The sequence below is a fragment of the Amyelois transitella genome, chromosome 11 (assembly GCF_032362555.1).
Source record: "Amyelois transitella isolate CPQ chromosome 11, ilAmyTran1.1, whole genome shotgun sequence".
NCBI lineage: Eukaryota > Metazoa > Arthropoda > Insecta > Lepidoptera > Pyralidae > Amyelois > Amyelois transitella.
The window spans coordinates 9,824,003-9,842,202 of record NC_083514.1 but is presented as its reverse complement, the minus strand read 5'-3'; the positions used below and the strand labels follow the sequence as shown (position 1 = coordinate 9,842,202).

The 18,200-nt window shown below is 34.7% G+C and overlaps 1 protein-coding gene across 5 annotated transcripts in view; it reads right to left on the bottom strand.

Annotated features, from left to right (window-relative positions):
• Window positions 1–18,200, bottom strand: part of LOC106133301 (facilitated trehalose transporter Tret1) — a 44,347-nt gene that overhangs the window by 4,375 nt on the left and 21,772 nt on the right. The window contains exon 1 of one of the 5 annotated variants that reach the window (XM_013332986.2): window positions 12,300–12,551. The exons of 2 other annotated variants lie outside the window; for them this stretch is intronic. Coding sequence is in view for 2 of the 3 variants with exons in the window: in XM_013332981.2 (XP_013188435.1) it covers window positions 3,207–3,317 (111 nt within the window). In the remaining variant the exon portion in view is untranslated. Of the gene's footprint in view, window positions 1–3; window positions 348–3,206; window positions 3,533–12,299; window positions 12,552–18,200 lie in introns of those variants that run through there. 2 more of the 5 variants (XM_013332981.2, XM_013332984.2) reach the window with 2 other exon arrangements.

The following is an 18,200-nucleotide window of genomic DNA, read 5'->3' as shown; positions in this document are numbered from 1 at the left end:
TACCTCATATTGAATATTACTTGGTCCAGGAGTAGAAAGCAAGGGTTCACGTTCACGATCCGAGTCGTCGATTGTATTAGCTCTTCGATTTCGAAACAATGACAACCTCATTTTTTCTATCACAAACTCTAACTAGTAGGATACTTAACACAGATATTTAAGACTTTAAGACTCTAATGGATTTGTTTACTTGGACGGAGTAGTGTTCAATGGAGATTGTTTTCCAAGCTTTCAAACTAAAATACCTTACATACAATATAATAAACAAAGCACACAGCTGATCATTACTAGCTTACGATTGGGTACGTTTGTTTCGTAGATAACAAAATGAAAACAACTTTATTTGCATTGCACTGCATCTTCTGATGTTTACGTTTCTACTTTTGTTGTCACTGTCAAAGTCAACCATCAACCATAAGTTAACAAGTGCGTTCGGTTCAAGATTTTATAAAATCGCGTTCCAAATTTGTTAGAGGAATTTTAATTTATATATGTATAAGCATGTTTGTATGTATGTAATCAAGATGATTTTCTTCTTCCTATGAAATAAGTACTTCAGCTGGTGATGTACGCGTAAGATATCTTTTCGCAATATCACTTAACCAACACAACACAATCGCCTAGCGCGTGCCTTATGTTACAAAATTAGATTCTCAGAGAAGGCTTATTGCTATGTGAATGTGTTCAGGCATTATACATAGTAATTTTCGAGTTTATATCACTGTCACTTATATAATTACGTTCATTTGCTAAACACTGCATAGGTATTTGGTATTTTTTACGTACCGTTTCAGCATAATTTATAGACTTTGTAAATGAGCGAAAATGTTTATATAACCCCTTAAGGCTTACAAGAAATTCCGGTCTGATCTTAGCTATCTTTGCAGGGGATAATGTCCCTTTTAACAGGTTTCTACTTCGGTTTACTGATATTTTCTAATGTGATTAAAGCATCGGTTTTATAGCAATCAATCCAATCTACATTACCTACCTCCCTACTCAGAAAAGGTTCATTGGTAGGTATAATATAGGTAAGGTGGCATCACGCTTTTTTGCTTCGATGCTACGTAAATTATACTTACATACATAAATATATAGTCATGTCTTGGACATCGTTAGGCCTTGCGGGGTAGATAGAAAAGACTGAAAGACCACATTCATAGCTGATGGTTTATGATGAAATTGAGATTCAAATAGAGACAGGTAGCTGGCCCATCGCCTACATGAGGAATCCCGATTTTTTAAGCTTATCCCTTAGTCGCCTTTAACGACATCCATGGGAGAGATATGGAGTGGTTCTATTCTTAAGTGCCGGACACCAAACGGCATATCCGAAAACCACACGCACATTATACAAAATGTAAGTTATACTCTATGTTCTTTATTTATACATTTTGTACTTGACATTGTACTATGTCCCGCCCTTGACTTTGTCTCAATTAGAGTAAACCAGCCATGTTGAAACGTCCACACTGAATGCGCGCACATTTCATGACAAGTGCCAACATTATTTACGCGAATTAAAATTTATAACCGTAACGAATATTGATGTGACATACTTTGAAGTCACTAGACATTTCATTAGAGCTATTGTGCCACTGAATTCAATGAACATGTGCAAAAAACTTGACGTTTTAACAGTTAGCTATAGATAATAAATAATCCTTTGTCATCTTGTTCTAATCTTACTTCTTAATATTATAAATGCGGAAGTTTGAATGTCGGGATGTCAGTATGGATGTTTGTTACTCTTTCACGCAAAAACTACTGAACCGATTACGATGAAATTTGGTATGTAGGTAGCTGAAGACCCAGAATATCATATAGGCTACTTTTATCCCGGAGTTCCCGCGAGATTCATAGGGTTTCCATGCGGACGAAGTCGCGGGCGGCCTCTAGTTATCCAATTAGCAGGCAGATATGTAAATACCTAGTCCAAAAATAATCACTGGATATTCTCTAATCTTCAGATTCTATTTCAGACTTGAAGATCTTAAGTGTCTTCATAAACAGCTTACAATTTAGGCTTGATTCATATTTAAATGGCCTCTCATCGCGAAGGAATGAATTAACTAATTCAAGAGTAGAACATTTACATATAATTTGAAAAGGTTGGTCCATTTCTATTCTACGGGGACCAATATAAAAAAGAATAGGACGCAGACGGTCGTAAAAGCCGACTAAGGGATAGGCTTATAAGCTTGAGATTCTTCTTATATGCGATGGGCTAGCAACCTGTCACTATTAGAATCTCAATTCTATCATTAAGCATAACAGCTCTGTCTACCCCGCAAGCGATATAGACGTGTATGTATGTATGTACCTACTCTATAAGTAAAAACTAAAAACTCGTTAAGAAAAATCGCTCACCGAGTTACTATTCAACGTTATCTCGGAACGAAAGATGAATAGGCAATGCATTTGTTTCACAAATACAATGACCAATTATGAATAACATTCGCGAAGAGATTTCCATAACAAAGATTGCTTTGAAAATTGCTGGCAGGCTTGGATTTAAAAAAAGAAAATGTTTGTATGTTTCGTTATGCACAGAGTTGGTGCATTGACTTGTGAGACTTTTACTTTCTGCTCTCACTTTTCCTTAGAATACTTCGTACCTACCAGTTCAAGTTGACATATGCATTTGGTCTAGTCCACCTCGTGACCTGAATATCTTAGGTTCGAATCTCACGGAGACATTCATCATCATACGAATGTGTTGCCGTCCGTTTGTTAGGGGATAATCTGAACCAATTCTACTTTGAACAAACAGTAGGTAGATTGCGCGAAACTGATTTATTTTTTACGTGAAATTGATACAAAAACTAGATTGAATGTATGATATTCTATGGTAATTATCTATGACAATATTGACCTGATTTACAGAATAGAATAGATTTATTTTCAAAATTGGATACAAGGTATCACTTATTGACGACACATAATTATAATCTAATTACATCTGCTACCGCTTCAAAATCGCATGTGTAGAAGAGGCCGCGGAACAAACCACACTGCAACATTTTCACCGGACGTTAATTTACAAATATGGATCTCTTAAATCTTAATCGCGGACAAATACACATTGTCTACATTAAAAAGTAATTGAGTGTGAAAGAAAAGAATACAATGAAATGATGTTAATGCATATAATTTAAATCATTTTTATGGTGTGATATACTAGTTATTTGGAGCTCAATAATTACCATAACACATCCAACGATATCTCTCGTCACAATGCCGGCCAAAACAGCTCCTGGACCAAATGTTGAGACACCGAGGATTCCCACAGCATTAGGTCTTCCCCACCCAAACATCACAATAACACTTAGACCAATTCAATCCATTCAAAGGTATTATGAGTGTACTGTTAATTTTTGTTCTTAAGGTTTCTTTGGTTGAGACTTCGATCCTATAACCTTGGTATTTGTTATGAAATTGACTCGACCACCAGTTTCAGACGTGGCAACGTGGCGTCACTTGAAAATGATAATTCAATCTTGACAACTATCGAGTGTGTGAGGAAATTCGATACCGAAGATACCCCGTGTATCTCAATGTTTTTGATAAACATGTCATGTCATGGAGACGGGTAATCTTATTGTTATCCAAAAAATCATAAACAGAGGTGTTCTTAGATGGCAAGTTGCCTGTTGCATACATATGCCCAAAAAGATACGGAATTAAAAATAATAAATTGGTTTTGTTGAAATGCTTTTTTTCCGGGAACCCCACGGCATTAATAAAAAAAAAATAAGAGCACTCCATCTCGTTCCTGTGTCTGTCGTAAAAGGCGACTAAGGGATAGAGTCTTCTTTTAGCCGATGGGCTAGCAAACTGTCACTATTTTGATCTCAATTCTATCACTAAGCCTATCAGTTGAACGTGGCCTATCAATCTTTTCAAGACTGTTGGCTCTGTCTACCCCGCAAGGGATAAAGACGTGACCATATGTACATATGTATGTATGTTGATGATAATATTTTTGTTTGAATGAACATAATTCCGATGTGGCGAGTTATAAGGTCAAGGTCTAATTATGGATTATTTCAATCCTATTTTAATTTCAATAGGACATTTTCTTGTATTTTCGGAGACACCTTTTGCGGTAACGCTTCTTAGTCCAACCCCCTTAGTATGGCACGCGCGACGCCATTTTTGTCGCGTGAAAAGCTACTGCTATCCCTTTTCACGTCATAATAAAAAGCGGGACAGCGATAGGTTTTCGCGCGAAAACAACGGCATCGCGCGTCTTTCTACGGGGACTACTGCCTTAACCTAAGTGATAAAACAACTTTTATTTATACAATCTGTTTTCACAAGTGTATTCTTAGAAGTGATTGGTGTGACAGGTATATCTATTTGCAATAATGCACATGCTCATACGTTAATGTGTGTTAGTATATGCCGTGTGTTCATCTATACTAATCTATACTAATATTATAAAGCTGAAGAGTTTGTTTGTTTGTTTGAACGCGCTAATCTCAGAAAGTACTGGTTCGAATTGAAAAAAATATTTTTGTGTTGAATAGACTATTTAACGAGGAAGGCTTTAGGCTATATAACATCACGCTGCAATTACAAGGAGCGAAGTAATTAAGGAAAATGTGAAAAAAAACGGGGAAAATTATTGATCGGTTGAGGGTCGACGAATGGCGGCGGGCGGACGAAGTCGCGGGCACAGCTAGTATACATGTATATATATCTATTTGCAATAATGCACATGCACTTACGTTAATGTGTGTTAGTATATGCCGTGTGTTCATAAGATATATGTAGGTAGGTAGCAGGTTATGTGGGTAATTGTATGGTAAGAACTTTTCCTCATCATTGAATTGCGTTTTCATGCAAAAACAATTCAGATCATGTAAGTAAATGACTAAGTACTAGGTAACTAGTTTTAATATTCTACCGTGTAGTTTCGAATAGAACCACTTCATATTTTTCCTATGGATGGCGTAAAAGGCGACTAAGGATAAGCTTATTAACTTCTGATTCCCTTTGTAGGCGATGAACTAGCAACCTGTTATTTGAATCTCAATTTTATGATTAAGCCAATTGTGGCCTTTCTGTCTTTTCGAAACTGTCGGCTCTGTCTACCCCGCAGGCAAACCATGATCCTAGTTCATACAAACCAAAACCATACCGCTGTCAGTACAAATGCGGGTAACAAGAAAAAAATATCTTATTTAGATACTGATTTCGAAATTTGGTTTTTAAATTGGTCGACGGGTAAAGACATTTCTTTCCTCGCTTTTCACTTTAAAATATTTATGAACTATCTCAAATTAACCAGCACAAAATTATCTCGAATTAACGACCAATTCATTCCCTTTATTGTTTTATTGCGTTGATTAGATAATAATATAATTGTTGTTACATCGAGAAACAAAGGGACAATTAACGAACAAATGAAATCGATACTTATTACTTAAAGAACACGGACAATACTGCCATAAATATAGTAAACTTTATTTATGTACATAGTAAAAAATATGTGTTGTCTGTGGCGGAAAATTGAGGATTATATTTGTAAGGAAACACCCACTGAAAATATTAGTTCGACAAGAACATAACAACGGGTAATTAATACTTTGGTCGATTTTCGTTACTAGTTTTAAAGATAACTGGGAGAATTTTGTTCAAACTATTCATGGCTAAAACTGGCCACTTAGAATAAAAGAAAAACCAAAATAGAATGTAAAGTCACATTTTTTTAAAAAAAGCTTATTATTATGAAATATAAGTCCATTTATACCTACCCTTATTATTGATCGTAATTGTATTGTCAAACTATTAATCAGTTATTACAGTTCAGTGTTATATTTAAGCAAGTGCAGTTTTACTTTTTTTTACATCATAAATTCCCACTGTCAATTTCTCAAAATCAAACCAAGATCTACTTTAACAATATTAATAATAAATCTTCTTTCTAAAATGTTTTAGTAATTCGTTCAATCACATGATGTTAAAAACTTGACACTCCTATTACGGTCTTATAAGCGATTCTTATATTTATCTTTTTCAGTCTTCCTCTAAGGAAAACTTTCTTAAACAAACCACTTCAATGTTAGAAAATTTTAATGCATAGTTATCAGACAAAAACAAGCCTTCTTTTGTGTAAGATGGTAAATAGCAAGGTAACTGACACATTTTAAGTACGTATATATATATGACTAGAGGCCGCCCGCGACTTCCTCCGCGTGGAATCATTCCCGCGGGGACTCTGGAATAAAATGTAGCCTATATGTTATTCTGGGTCTTCAGCTACCTACATACCACATTTCATCGTAATTGGTTCAGTAGTTTTTGCGTGAAAGAGTAACAAAAATCCATACTGAATTCCTGACATACTCACAAACTTTCGCATTTATAATATTAGTAGGATAGTAGTTATATTGACAGAACTTCCCATGAAAGTCAGCCCCAAGACAAAAGCTAGTGAATTAATAAGTATAAATATAACTATATCAAACGTAATCTACCTACCACAATGTTATTTTATTTTTATCTCCAACCAGTAATAAACTTAGCCCGGCATAACAATTACGCTTATCATACGCATATAACAAACAGGGAAAGTTAATCCTGTGTCTAATATACTTGACATAAACCTGTTGTACTTAAATAGTAATTAAATTTATGTAGGTACGTGTAATATATTCGTATGGAAGTATCGAGTTGTCGACCTCTCCTGCATATCCGTTTCCGCGTAGATGTTTTGCGGAAATCCATATGACAAAATGGGCCATAAAAATGGTAATTTTAATTTGTTTGCAATTGTAGAATGTACTTGCTTAATGCAGAAGACGAGAGGAAAGATGACACATTAAAAAATAAAAACAAGATCTTGATACATCCTTTATGTGGATGTGTCTGTCTGTCGCAGGAGGCGATTAAAGGCATCAAGGATTTACCTGCTACATGCAGAACATAAGATGACAATGAAGATTGCACATATCTTAAGACATTATTAGTAGATAAATGCTGCTACGAACACTATATTTTTGTGTGCGATGTGCGAAAAAGGGTTTATAAACAAACAAACATTATAATACATAGTGTAATTTTCGATATGTAGTTGTGGCAAAAGTCAAAACTAACGGGTGACTATTGCATTACTGTAATTTTTTAGCATGTCTTAAATTACTGGTCCCGAACGAAGTCACCAACACTAAAGATGTTGTCCAACACAATTGCAGACAGAATCTTATATTGCAATTAACATGATACTTATTTAAGTCTGAGATCAAAATATATATACCTATATATACGGGACAAAGTACCTACATAGATCGAGTTCGTGTCGAAGTAAGTTCGAAACTTGTGTAATACTTATATAAACATCCTAGAGCTAGATCAATCAAACAAAAGTTTGTTTCTCATCTCTCTCATCATGCCCTGACGGGGATTCGAACAAGGGCCCTCCAGTATCACAGACAAGCCTATTACAGCCGCGCCACAGAGGTGAGGAAACCGGTGTGCGCCACATTAGACCCTATAGGGTCTAATAAAGAGTGAAGAAGTATTTTCTTGTAAAGCTTAAGAAAGTGCTTTTACCCGTATGGCGAATTTATAGAAGTATTATCTTGCATAGATTCTTAGTTACCGCCGAGCTTGCATGAAGAGAGTTATGAATGTGGATGAAGCGAAGGAAATATGCAGTGATCGTGGCAAGTGGAAAGAGGTAGTCTTTGCCTACCCCTCCGGGAAAGAGGCGTGATGTTATGTATGTATGTATGTATTCTTAGTTACCTAACTTGTTTAAAAGTCAGTATTTTCCGGCTTCTACCCCCATTGTGTGGCTAAGTGGTGACTTCCTTGCATACCATTATAAATATACCACAATTATGTTGTTACTCGTATCTGTTCTGTTATTTTCCGTACAAGTTTGATGATTTACATATTATCTTTTTTGTATATATGTAAATAAAAGAAGGCACTGAGTCACTTATCGACTGTTAAATCAACGAATGGAAGAAGGGAAGAAAACAGTTTTTTTTTTCGATAAACTTCAGCGGTGCCGCCGGCGTTCCTTAATATTGTAAAATTACTGGCATGCGTTATGCCTTGTGTGAATTTATGTTTTTATATAAATTTTCTCAATTCATATTGATGAAAAAAGGGCAACCAAAATCTTGACTAATAACTAAGAAGACAACAAGACAAGACGCTTTGAACATCCCTAAATCTGGTTTCATTCAGACTGACCCACCAGACCCTCGGCCCGTTCAACAGTAGGAATGAAATTTATGTAGATTTTATTAATTTGCCGTGTGGTTCCCGGCACCAATACAAAAAAGAATAGGACCACTCCATCTCTTTCCCATGGATATCGTAAAAGGCGACTAAGGTATAGGCTTACAAACTTGGGATTTTTTTTAGGCGATGGGCTAGCAATGGCAATAGGCTTGGATCTCAATTCTATCATTAAGCCAAATAGCTGAACGTGGCCATTCAGTCTTTTCAAGACTGTTGGCTCTGTCTACCCCACAAGGGATATAGACGTGACCATATGTATGTATGTATGTTTATTAATGTTCATTGTAAAATAATAATTATACGAGTATAACTACTTTAACAACACTGAAGAATGTAGTTTTATCAGATAAAAACAGAAACGGCGGAAACTTCAACGAAATTTGATAAAAATAAGACCATATTTAAATGAGGATTAGTTTAAATTTACATATTCAGATTGTGAGTGTTATTGCATGATAAAGTTTACATCTCACCTCGCACTTTCGTTTAAAAACATATAATATTTTTATTTTCAATCGTATGGCTGAATATCAAATGTGGTAGGAACTATCGCGCACAATAGAAAACAAATGAAAAAAAAATAGTAGTACTACATCTCTTTCCCATCGATGTCGTAAAAGGACTAAGGATAGGCTTATAGGCTCGCGATTCTTCTTTTAGGTGATGGGGTAGCAACCTGTCACTGTTTGAATCTTAATTCTATGATAAGGCCAAACGGCTAAATGGTATCACCTGATACCAATCCTACTAGTCCTGAGACTACCTGGTCTCTGTTTATCCCATCGGGAAAGAAGCGTGATTTTATGTAACTACTAGCTGTGCCCGCGACTTCGTCCGCGTGGAATAGTTATTTGGGCATCATATTTATTTTTGCAAACATCCTCCTCGGCTTTATCAATTTGGCGGTCACGCGTATTAGAAAGAACGCTGGTTCGCCGTATTAAATGTTTCGCTGCAAATTGCTTATAACGACTATATCTCAAAACCTATTCGTCTGATTTATATACTGTAAATGGCAATTTTAGTCTACATGAAAAGCCGAAAGTAATAAACATATTTATTTGGATAAGGATTAATACAGGATTAAAGAAAATTGGTTTCAAAATAACTTATGTTTATAATGAAAAAATAATCTTAAAAATTTAACATAAAAGTGGTTATTGTAAGTAAACCTTAAGAGATAGATATATGCTCTCGCGGACTTTTTTGTGGCAAAAAATGAGTACTTCACATCTTTAGTACATTGTTTTACTATATCTTTGTTCGTTTGCGCAGCGTTCGCGTGGAAAGCTCGCAGATAGCCGACTCATTCAACTTTCATCTGCATTGTTGACGTTTCCCGTAGGAAATCAGGGATAAAATGTAGCTTATAGCCTTCCTCGATAAATAGACTATCTAACAGTGAAAGAATTATTCAAATCGGTTCAGTAGTTTCTGAGATTAGCGCGTTTAAACAAACAAACAAACAAAACAAACTCTTCAGCTTTATAATATTTTATGTAATTATGTAACTATGTTAATATCAAAGATGGTAATCTTGACACGCCCGCAACATTTCGGTAAGACAGCTCGTTATTTTGACAAAATATAACAAATATACTTAAATTTCTGTTTGCTAAAAACACAATCTAACAGTGGTGCTTTTTCGATAGATTCATAAAATCACGTATATATCCCTTGCAGGGTAGACAGAGCCGACAGACTTGAAAAGACCAGACGTCTAGCTAGACTCCATTCTAATAAAGATAAATTGAGAACTTCTTTCATTGATGCGATTGAAAAAATACTATTCTATATAAGCTCGATTCAATCTAAGTTTGTTTAGAGGGTTTGACAGATAAGAGATGCCTTATTGAATTCTAACTGCTTTAAACTACAGCTAAGTGCCCGCCTTGCCTTATAATGATTATTGTTAGCATTAATAGGTATTTGTGCCGTGTGGTTCCATGTCTTTCCCATGGATGTCGTAAAAGGCGACTAAGGGATAGCCTTGCAAACTTGGGATTATTTTTTAGGCGATGGATTAGAAACCTGTCACTATTTGAATCTCAATTCTATCATTAAACTAAATAGCTGAATGTGGCCATTCAGTCTTTTCAAGACTGTTGGCTCTGTCTACCCCGCAAGGGATATAGACGTGACCATATGTATGTATGTATAAATAGGTATTTTAATTGTAATAGGCCAGTAGGCTTTCCGGCTAGATGTTGCGTGAGTAGGTAATTTGGAACCATTGGATCGAAATAAACTTTGAAAATAAATACGGAGCTACTAATATATCTAAGGTAGATTGAGTTTATATCTACATAGTTCGTCATAATTATCATATTCCAGGCTTTAGTCCCTCTTACTCATTTCTTTGATAGGAGTTCGAGGTCCGCTTATAAAATAGATTCTCAAGTGATTAAATTCAGGTAGGTATTTTACATGAAGTTGACACCTGCCTGTCTGACCTCCGCAACCTTTGCAGGGGAATTTAACCTTTATTGGATCATGGTTACTTCGTTGTTTCTTGTCGTGGTCATAGGATCGCCACAAGGGTCAGGATTAACCCTATGAATGAAAGTAATATTGTAACAAAATGTTTTTAAGGTTTTATATAAGTAAACTAGCTGTGCCCGCTACTTCGTCCGCTTGGAATAGTTATTTTGGGCATCACTGAAGCCCTCAAGGATGAATAATTTTCCCCGTCTTTTTTTCACATTTTCCATTATTTCTTCGCTTCTAATACCTACTTGCAGCGTGATGTTATATAGCCTAAAGCCTTCCCCGATAATTGGTCTATTCAACACAAAAGATTTTTTAATTCGAACTAGTAGTTCTTGAGAGCGCGCTAGCGTTCAAACAAACAAACTCTTCAGCTTTATAATATTAGTGTAGATGAGTTTATCTCATAGTTTAAATAACAAAATTTATATCTCCATTCTATCTGCGACAATTGATAATATTCGTCTGTTTTATGTTACAATTATACATGAAAACATGATGTTTAATTAGTTGTGTCATTGTTTGATTAAAAATTACAATACATTTTTTCATAACGATCAGTCATAACAGATGATTTCACTATGGAAACGTTAAAACTTCTATTTTTATGACTAAATAACTGATACTCAGCTTACTCCCTGACGAAATTCCAGAATCCCAGGGGAGGAGCCATGGGTCCTCCTATATTCCAACCAGGAATGGGTAAGTCACATAGTAACACGACGTGACCCAATTAACAGGGAAGCCTAATCCAATTTATATCATGGTTGGGTGCTTTTTCCCTTATACTGCTACTGCTGTAGGACGTCTACGTCATCCGTTAAAAAGAGATGCTTTGGTACTTTCTCTAAATGTTAGAAAATACACGTTAGGTACTTTTTAGATTATTATTTTTTTTTTTTAATTAATTTATTATTAAATAAAAATGTATATATGTATTTGTATCTATCATGAAAACCAGACGATTGCCCATCAACGTTCATATAATACTTACACAATCTTGTTTGACCAGATAAAAGTTACTAAGATACCATAGGTAGGACAGTAACATAGTTTGATAACTGAATGTTATGTTTAGAGATATCTTTACAGTGAAATGTCAAAAGAAAATAATAATAAAAGAGATAAGAATATCGTCTTCAATAATATTTCTGAAATCTACGATATTTCTGTAATTTGACAGTAAGTATTTTTGAAATGGACGTTCTATGACATAACAAACGCGGTCAATAAGTTGAAGATCTGTCTACCCCTTCAAAGATAATGATGCGATAATTGATATAGAATTCAAACTATTTCCCTAAGTTGTTTTGTAGTTCAAATCTTAAGCTTGTGCAGTTTTATCTACTACGTGTCAAATTTATTTCTAGAAAAAAAATACGCGCTTCTTATATATTTTTTTTATTGTAAAAGAATTGAATAGTTACGATAAATTTCATATACTTAGGTACGTAGGTATATATACTATATCCAATACCAACATTGAAGGCATTGAACCGTAATTAAATAATGCAGATAAGAACTTTACTATGAAAATAAACTCTACTTACCAATATAAATAAAAACGCAGAACTTTTCTTCCTCCTTTCTCTGAGGATATTTCAAAATCAGAACGTGTAAAAAATTAGAACACCCGGGCGAAAATTAATTTTCTTTTCTTAAATCGAACTAATTCAAAAACTATTTCGATTTTCAAAAACTTTTTTCGCGCTCGCGTCAGGCAAAGGCAGCCAGATAGGCGGCCTATTTTCCTGATTAACACGTTGTAACTGGCCGGTAGAACGGCAACTGAATCGAGCAAAACTTGCATTGCAGGAAATGTAGCGTTCGTGATTTACAGCGCATGCGTTGTTTTATAAAGGGTGTTAAAAAGAAGTTGTATCGCGTCGTGCGTGCTCGTTTTCGTATTTATAGTTAAATTTATTTTTTTTGGGTTGAGCCAGATATATAAATTTAAAAAATAATGTTTACATTTTATAAACAGCCTTTAAAAAAATTGATTGTGAGCTTTCCTTCAGTTTCCAATCAATTTTCAGTTTGAATGCTTCAATAGATAGGTATCTTGCATGATTTGAATAAATGATATATCAAAATAGTTTGACAAAGTTCATTACACAACTTACTTGTATTGTTCAAAGTTAATCATGTAACGATGACAATGACAACTAAGAATAGTACTTCTACAGAGAAAGAGAGAGACTACCTGTTTCGGGGCCTAGGGTCCGCTTTTCTAGAGCCCAGAACAGTACATTAGTTACTAATTTACAGAACACCTTATTTAATTTCTTTTATATTATTTGCAGATGACATATTTTTAATTCCCAAGATTAGACAGAAGTGAGTCATAGCCGAGTTGAAAATTTGTATATCTCTATGTTAAAATATTTGTCGTCAAAAATAATAGGTACACATTGGTAAGCTACGACTTCTATCATAAAGCAAAACAGCTGAACGTGGCCTGTCTTTTCAAGACTGTTGGCTCTGTCTACCCCGCGGGGTATTATGGACGTGATTATATGTACATATATATGTACTAGCTGACCCGCGCAACTTCGTTTGCGTGTATCCCGCTACTTCGACAAATACAGTCAACGCACCAACACATATTGGATACTAATTTTCAATTCACAATAACTTCTCTTTCCCTTAACCGCGTTTAAAATATTAAAATGTTTTTTGGTTTCTGTGACTCTTCTTTGATCGCCCCCCCCTATCAGTTTTTGGAAAAAATATTTAAGTAATGTACAGATTTTTTTTTGTCTTATATGTATAGATCAAAGTCGTAGTACCGTGCCGCAATACTAATATCGTGATATCTCCTAAACTATATGTCTAAATAACACACTGTAAACTGCAAAAATAATCTAAATTAAATGCTCGTGATGATGAACTTACTTATTTTGATAAGGATATATGTATTATTGGTTATATCACCAGTTAAACATCACCCAACGAATTAAATGTTTTTTTAATACAGAAAAGTAGTTTTTGTGACTTAAATAAAAAAGCTGGATATATGTCATCGCGGACTTTTTTGTAGAACTAATAAAGACCAATGTTTTTGCTATACATTGTTCTTACTTGTATCCAACGGTATAAGCGGCGCACGCACAAATGCAATCTTCAATTAGATTTTTTTTCTGACTTCTTGGACATAAATCGCTATAACTCAGCTAATATAGTTTCAATGTATTTCAATTATATATAAAAACCTGTCGGAGAAAATACTCTTTCTATTAGTGAAAACCGCATCAAAATCCGTTGCGTAGTTTTAAAGTTTTATGCATACGAAGGGACTACAGACAAAATGGGCGACTTTGTTTTATACTATGTAGTGATGATGTACAAGAACAGCAACGGCAATTAATGTAGTACGTTGTTTACTCTTTCACCCCCTCCCCTATGATAAGATTATAGTCATGTTACTAGAAAGATAATGTGTTGTGTAGTGCTGTGTGGTTTCGTATGTCGTAAAAGGCGACTTAGGAATAGGCTTAAAACTTCAGATTTTGTCGGCGATGGGCTAGCAACCTATTATTCTTTGAATCTCAATTCCATCATAAAGCTTTACAACTGAACTTGAGTTTTAGTCTTTTCAAGACTGTTGGCTCTGTCTACTTGTCTATAGACGTGACTACGTGATGTACGTATGTATGTAGACATATATATAGACGAGACAGTATCCACATTTCTTTACAAAAGTCGCAAATTTAATATTACTCCGTTCTCCTTTCTAATATACACGCTAGTTTAAGTACAGGCATAATTTCGATAATTTGTCATCATCGATATCTAATAAACTGTTTTAAACGTGTCTTATCTTTTGATCAGAACAATGCATTTCTCTGGTAAAACGATATATTAAATGAGTCGATAAGATGCGTGTGGCATAGGAAACTTACTGGTTTCTGACCCGTAACCAACTTGGCTGCGTCAGCGCAACGCCATCTTTTCTTTATCGATTGATTTACGAGTGAGTGTGTGACCTTTGACTTACATTGATATCGATAGCGCAAAACGCCCTTTTTTCGCGTCACTATTTATTTTGTTTGAAGATTAATTTATTAATAATTACATTCTTATTTTGTGGTACTAAACAAAATATGAAACTTATATACGAAAATATTCAATATATCTAACTGACACACTGTTCCTATCGATCATTATACACACAGTTCACCGAGACCAATTTCGCCATAGATAATCTAATAAATATAGAAAGAGGCAAGGCTGAATGGACAGGTCTATATGTATAAATCTATCAAAGGCCCACAGAATACAGAGATTACATAGGCCTGTCCTATTTTAGGAGTGATACGCGGCTAGTGCGCAGGGCGGCACAAGAAGGAGTCGCGTCTCACGGAGATGAAAATGCTGCGCTGGGCGTGCGTACTGGAGTTTCGCGGAGAGACCGCTTGGGGAACTCCAGCATTCATAGCAGCCTTCATGTCCGTGACATAGCCGTAAAGCCACATACATACATACATATAATCACGTCTTGCGGGGTAGACAGAGCCAACAGTCTTGAAATGACTGATAGGCCACGTTCAGCTGTTTGGCTTTATGATGGATTTCAGATTCAAATAGTGAAAGGTTGCTAGCCCATGGCCTAAAAGAAGAATCCCAAGTAATTATATAAGCCTATCCCTTAGTCGCCTTTTACGATATCCATGGGAACGAGATGGAGTGGTCCTATTCCTTTTTTTATTGGTGCCGGGAAATACACGGCCGTAAAGCCCCAGTAGCCGTAAATGCAGTAAAGCCACGTTTGTACGGAAAACGGCATATCTTGCGAGCCCAAAGGCTATCTAGTGAACAAATGTTTAGCGGGAACCGATGGTCATAATTTTAAGAGGATACCGCAGAAATTCTGACTAGACGGTGATATGATATGCGAGCCAATGGATTTGAAACTGAGGACGCCAAGACTAAACGAAGTGGAGTGAAAAATGGCGCTAAGTAGGTACCTAGGTATAGTGTGAAACGGAGAACATGCAATAATAAAACAGAAGCTATCCCGACTTATACATATTACGTATTTAGAAAATCAACTAATTAAACTTATAATTAAGAAAAAATTAAATCTAAAGCAAATTAACTTTATTAAACTTATTTGAGTCTTTGAGTCATATTCAAATTTTAATTTTTTTTATATGTTTACATATTTTCGTAACATTGTTTAGTTATCCTCACACATACCAAGTACGTATTTGACTTGCACTTGGTAAATTTTCAATAAGTTATTGCACCTGTATGGTCATTGAACTTATACCGCGTGGTATCAATAACCTCATGTCATATCTTTCAACGAAAGTTTTACAATGAGGAAGATATTGATCAAAATCGTTTTATAAATATTTATTTACCACATCATGTACCTACACAGAAAATGTGATGTATCCATAAATAATAGAATACTCTTTTTGTTTGTTTATGCACCAAAACACACAAGCTGGCAACATTAAAAAAGTATTCTTTCTTCCTTTTTACCTCATCCATGTAAGAGTACGTTTTTTAAAAAATATTTAAATGTTTGATTGTATATTCGGTCACAATAAACGTAGTGCAGTACTTAAAGTTTTATTTTATTGTTTCGGATGGCCCAGGGGCACACCAGAAAAAATATAAGTAGAAATGAATAAAAAGATGAAACAATAGTAGGTACGTACGTACATAGGTTCTATATATTTCTTAAGAAATCTCTTCCAGCAGACCCGAGACTGGTAACACAATAATTAACAAACTAACATGCTTTACATAAATAATTATATTTATTTAATATTACATCGTAATGTGTTTTACGTCAAATAGGTACATTTTAAATCCAATATATGATAGAACTAGCTAGATTGGGTTAGCAACCTGTCACTAATTGAATCTAAATTCTATATTAAAGCCAAATAGCTGAACATGGCATTTTCAAGACTGTTCGCTCTGTCTACCCCGCAAGGGATATAGACGTGATAATATGTACATATGTATGTAAATAACACGTGAGTTTAGGTCATCAGCAATAAAATAATGTCATTGTTTTACAGATCGCCAATTAACTCGTTTTACGACTCCATGATAAGAGATTAAACCCTTATCTCCATGTGAAGTAATAAAATAAGTTATTACTTATTGTTTATCAATTTAATCTAAAGCAATCAATAAAATTATGTAATCGTAATTACATTCCAGGTACTTTTTCTTTTAATTTCTGAAAGCTGTGAATTTCGTAAAAAGATATACTCCTATATTTAATTTTAATTTGCCACTAATAAAAGGAGAGTATTTTTACTTCTTTAATCAAACGAATGGACTTATTGTGGTATAGAAATAATTAGTTTTACATTAATTCATGTCTTTTTTTTTTAATTGAGACAATGTGCTTTCGTCCACGATTTAGATTTAAGAGATCTATATTCGTAAATTGACCGGTCCGATAAAAATATTGCAGTGTAGTTTGTTTTGTCGCTTCTTCTACACATGCGGTTTGGAAGCGGTAGTAGTTATAATTACATTAAAGTGATGTGACGTCAATAAGTGATACCTTGTATCCAATTTTGAAAATAAATCTATTCTACTTATTATGTTCTATACGGTTAGTATAGTTAATATAAGTAGTGTAGATTCCATTTTCACTTATCAAAGTATGTCAAGAGTCACATTGAAGATGTTAAAGCCATCTTCAGATATAGCACTGAGCTTGTCATCTTGGTTAGATAGATATCAAATGCCCAAATTTTATCGAATTGTAAAATAACAATAATTACATAATTTTTGACGTATGAAACTCGTGGAAAATTAGTCTACCACTGTTCTTGGGTTCTCAAGAGTTCTTATCATGATATTGGTTGAAAAGATGGTCAATTTTTACCGCATTAAACTTGAAGTCCCGTTGTTCCTTGAATGTTTATCTATATAAGTATTTATTATAAATTAAAGTATCGTTGAGTTAGTATCTCGTAACACAAGTCTCGAACTTACTTCGGGGCTAACTCAATCTGTGTCATTTGTCCCGTATATATTTTTGTTTTTTAAAGTAAGGTCCATTCTATTTTTGAATCTCAATTCCATCATGAAGCCATATAGGTTAACGCGGCGTTTCAGTCTTTTCGAGACTATCCTCCGCTCTGTCTACCGCACAAGGGATAAACGTGACTATATTTACGTATGTATAATTGTCTACGTTAATTTCCATCAGCAACACTAGTGTGGCATCTTCCACGTATGTTTTTGACCAACTGATGATTCAACTGTATAATACACTTCTGCTCATGATTCACAGTAAATACTTGTGGGTGATTAATGTCATGTTACCTCCCTGCATTGTTATAGAAATAAAGATAACATAATATGATGACGGAATTAAACATACAAGATAACATAAAATTAAGCCTCGATTGTAGGTTATTTTATTTTTCTTTTGAATAGATACTAATCGCTGTTACTATTTGAATCTCAAT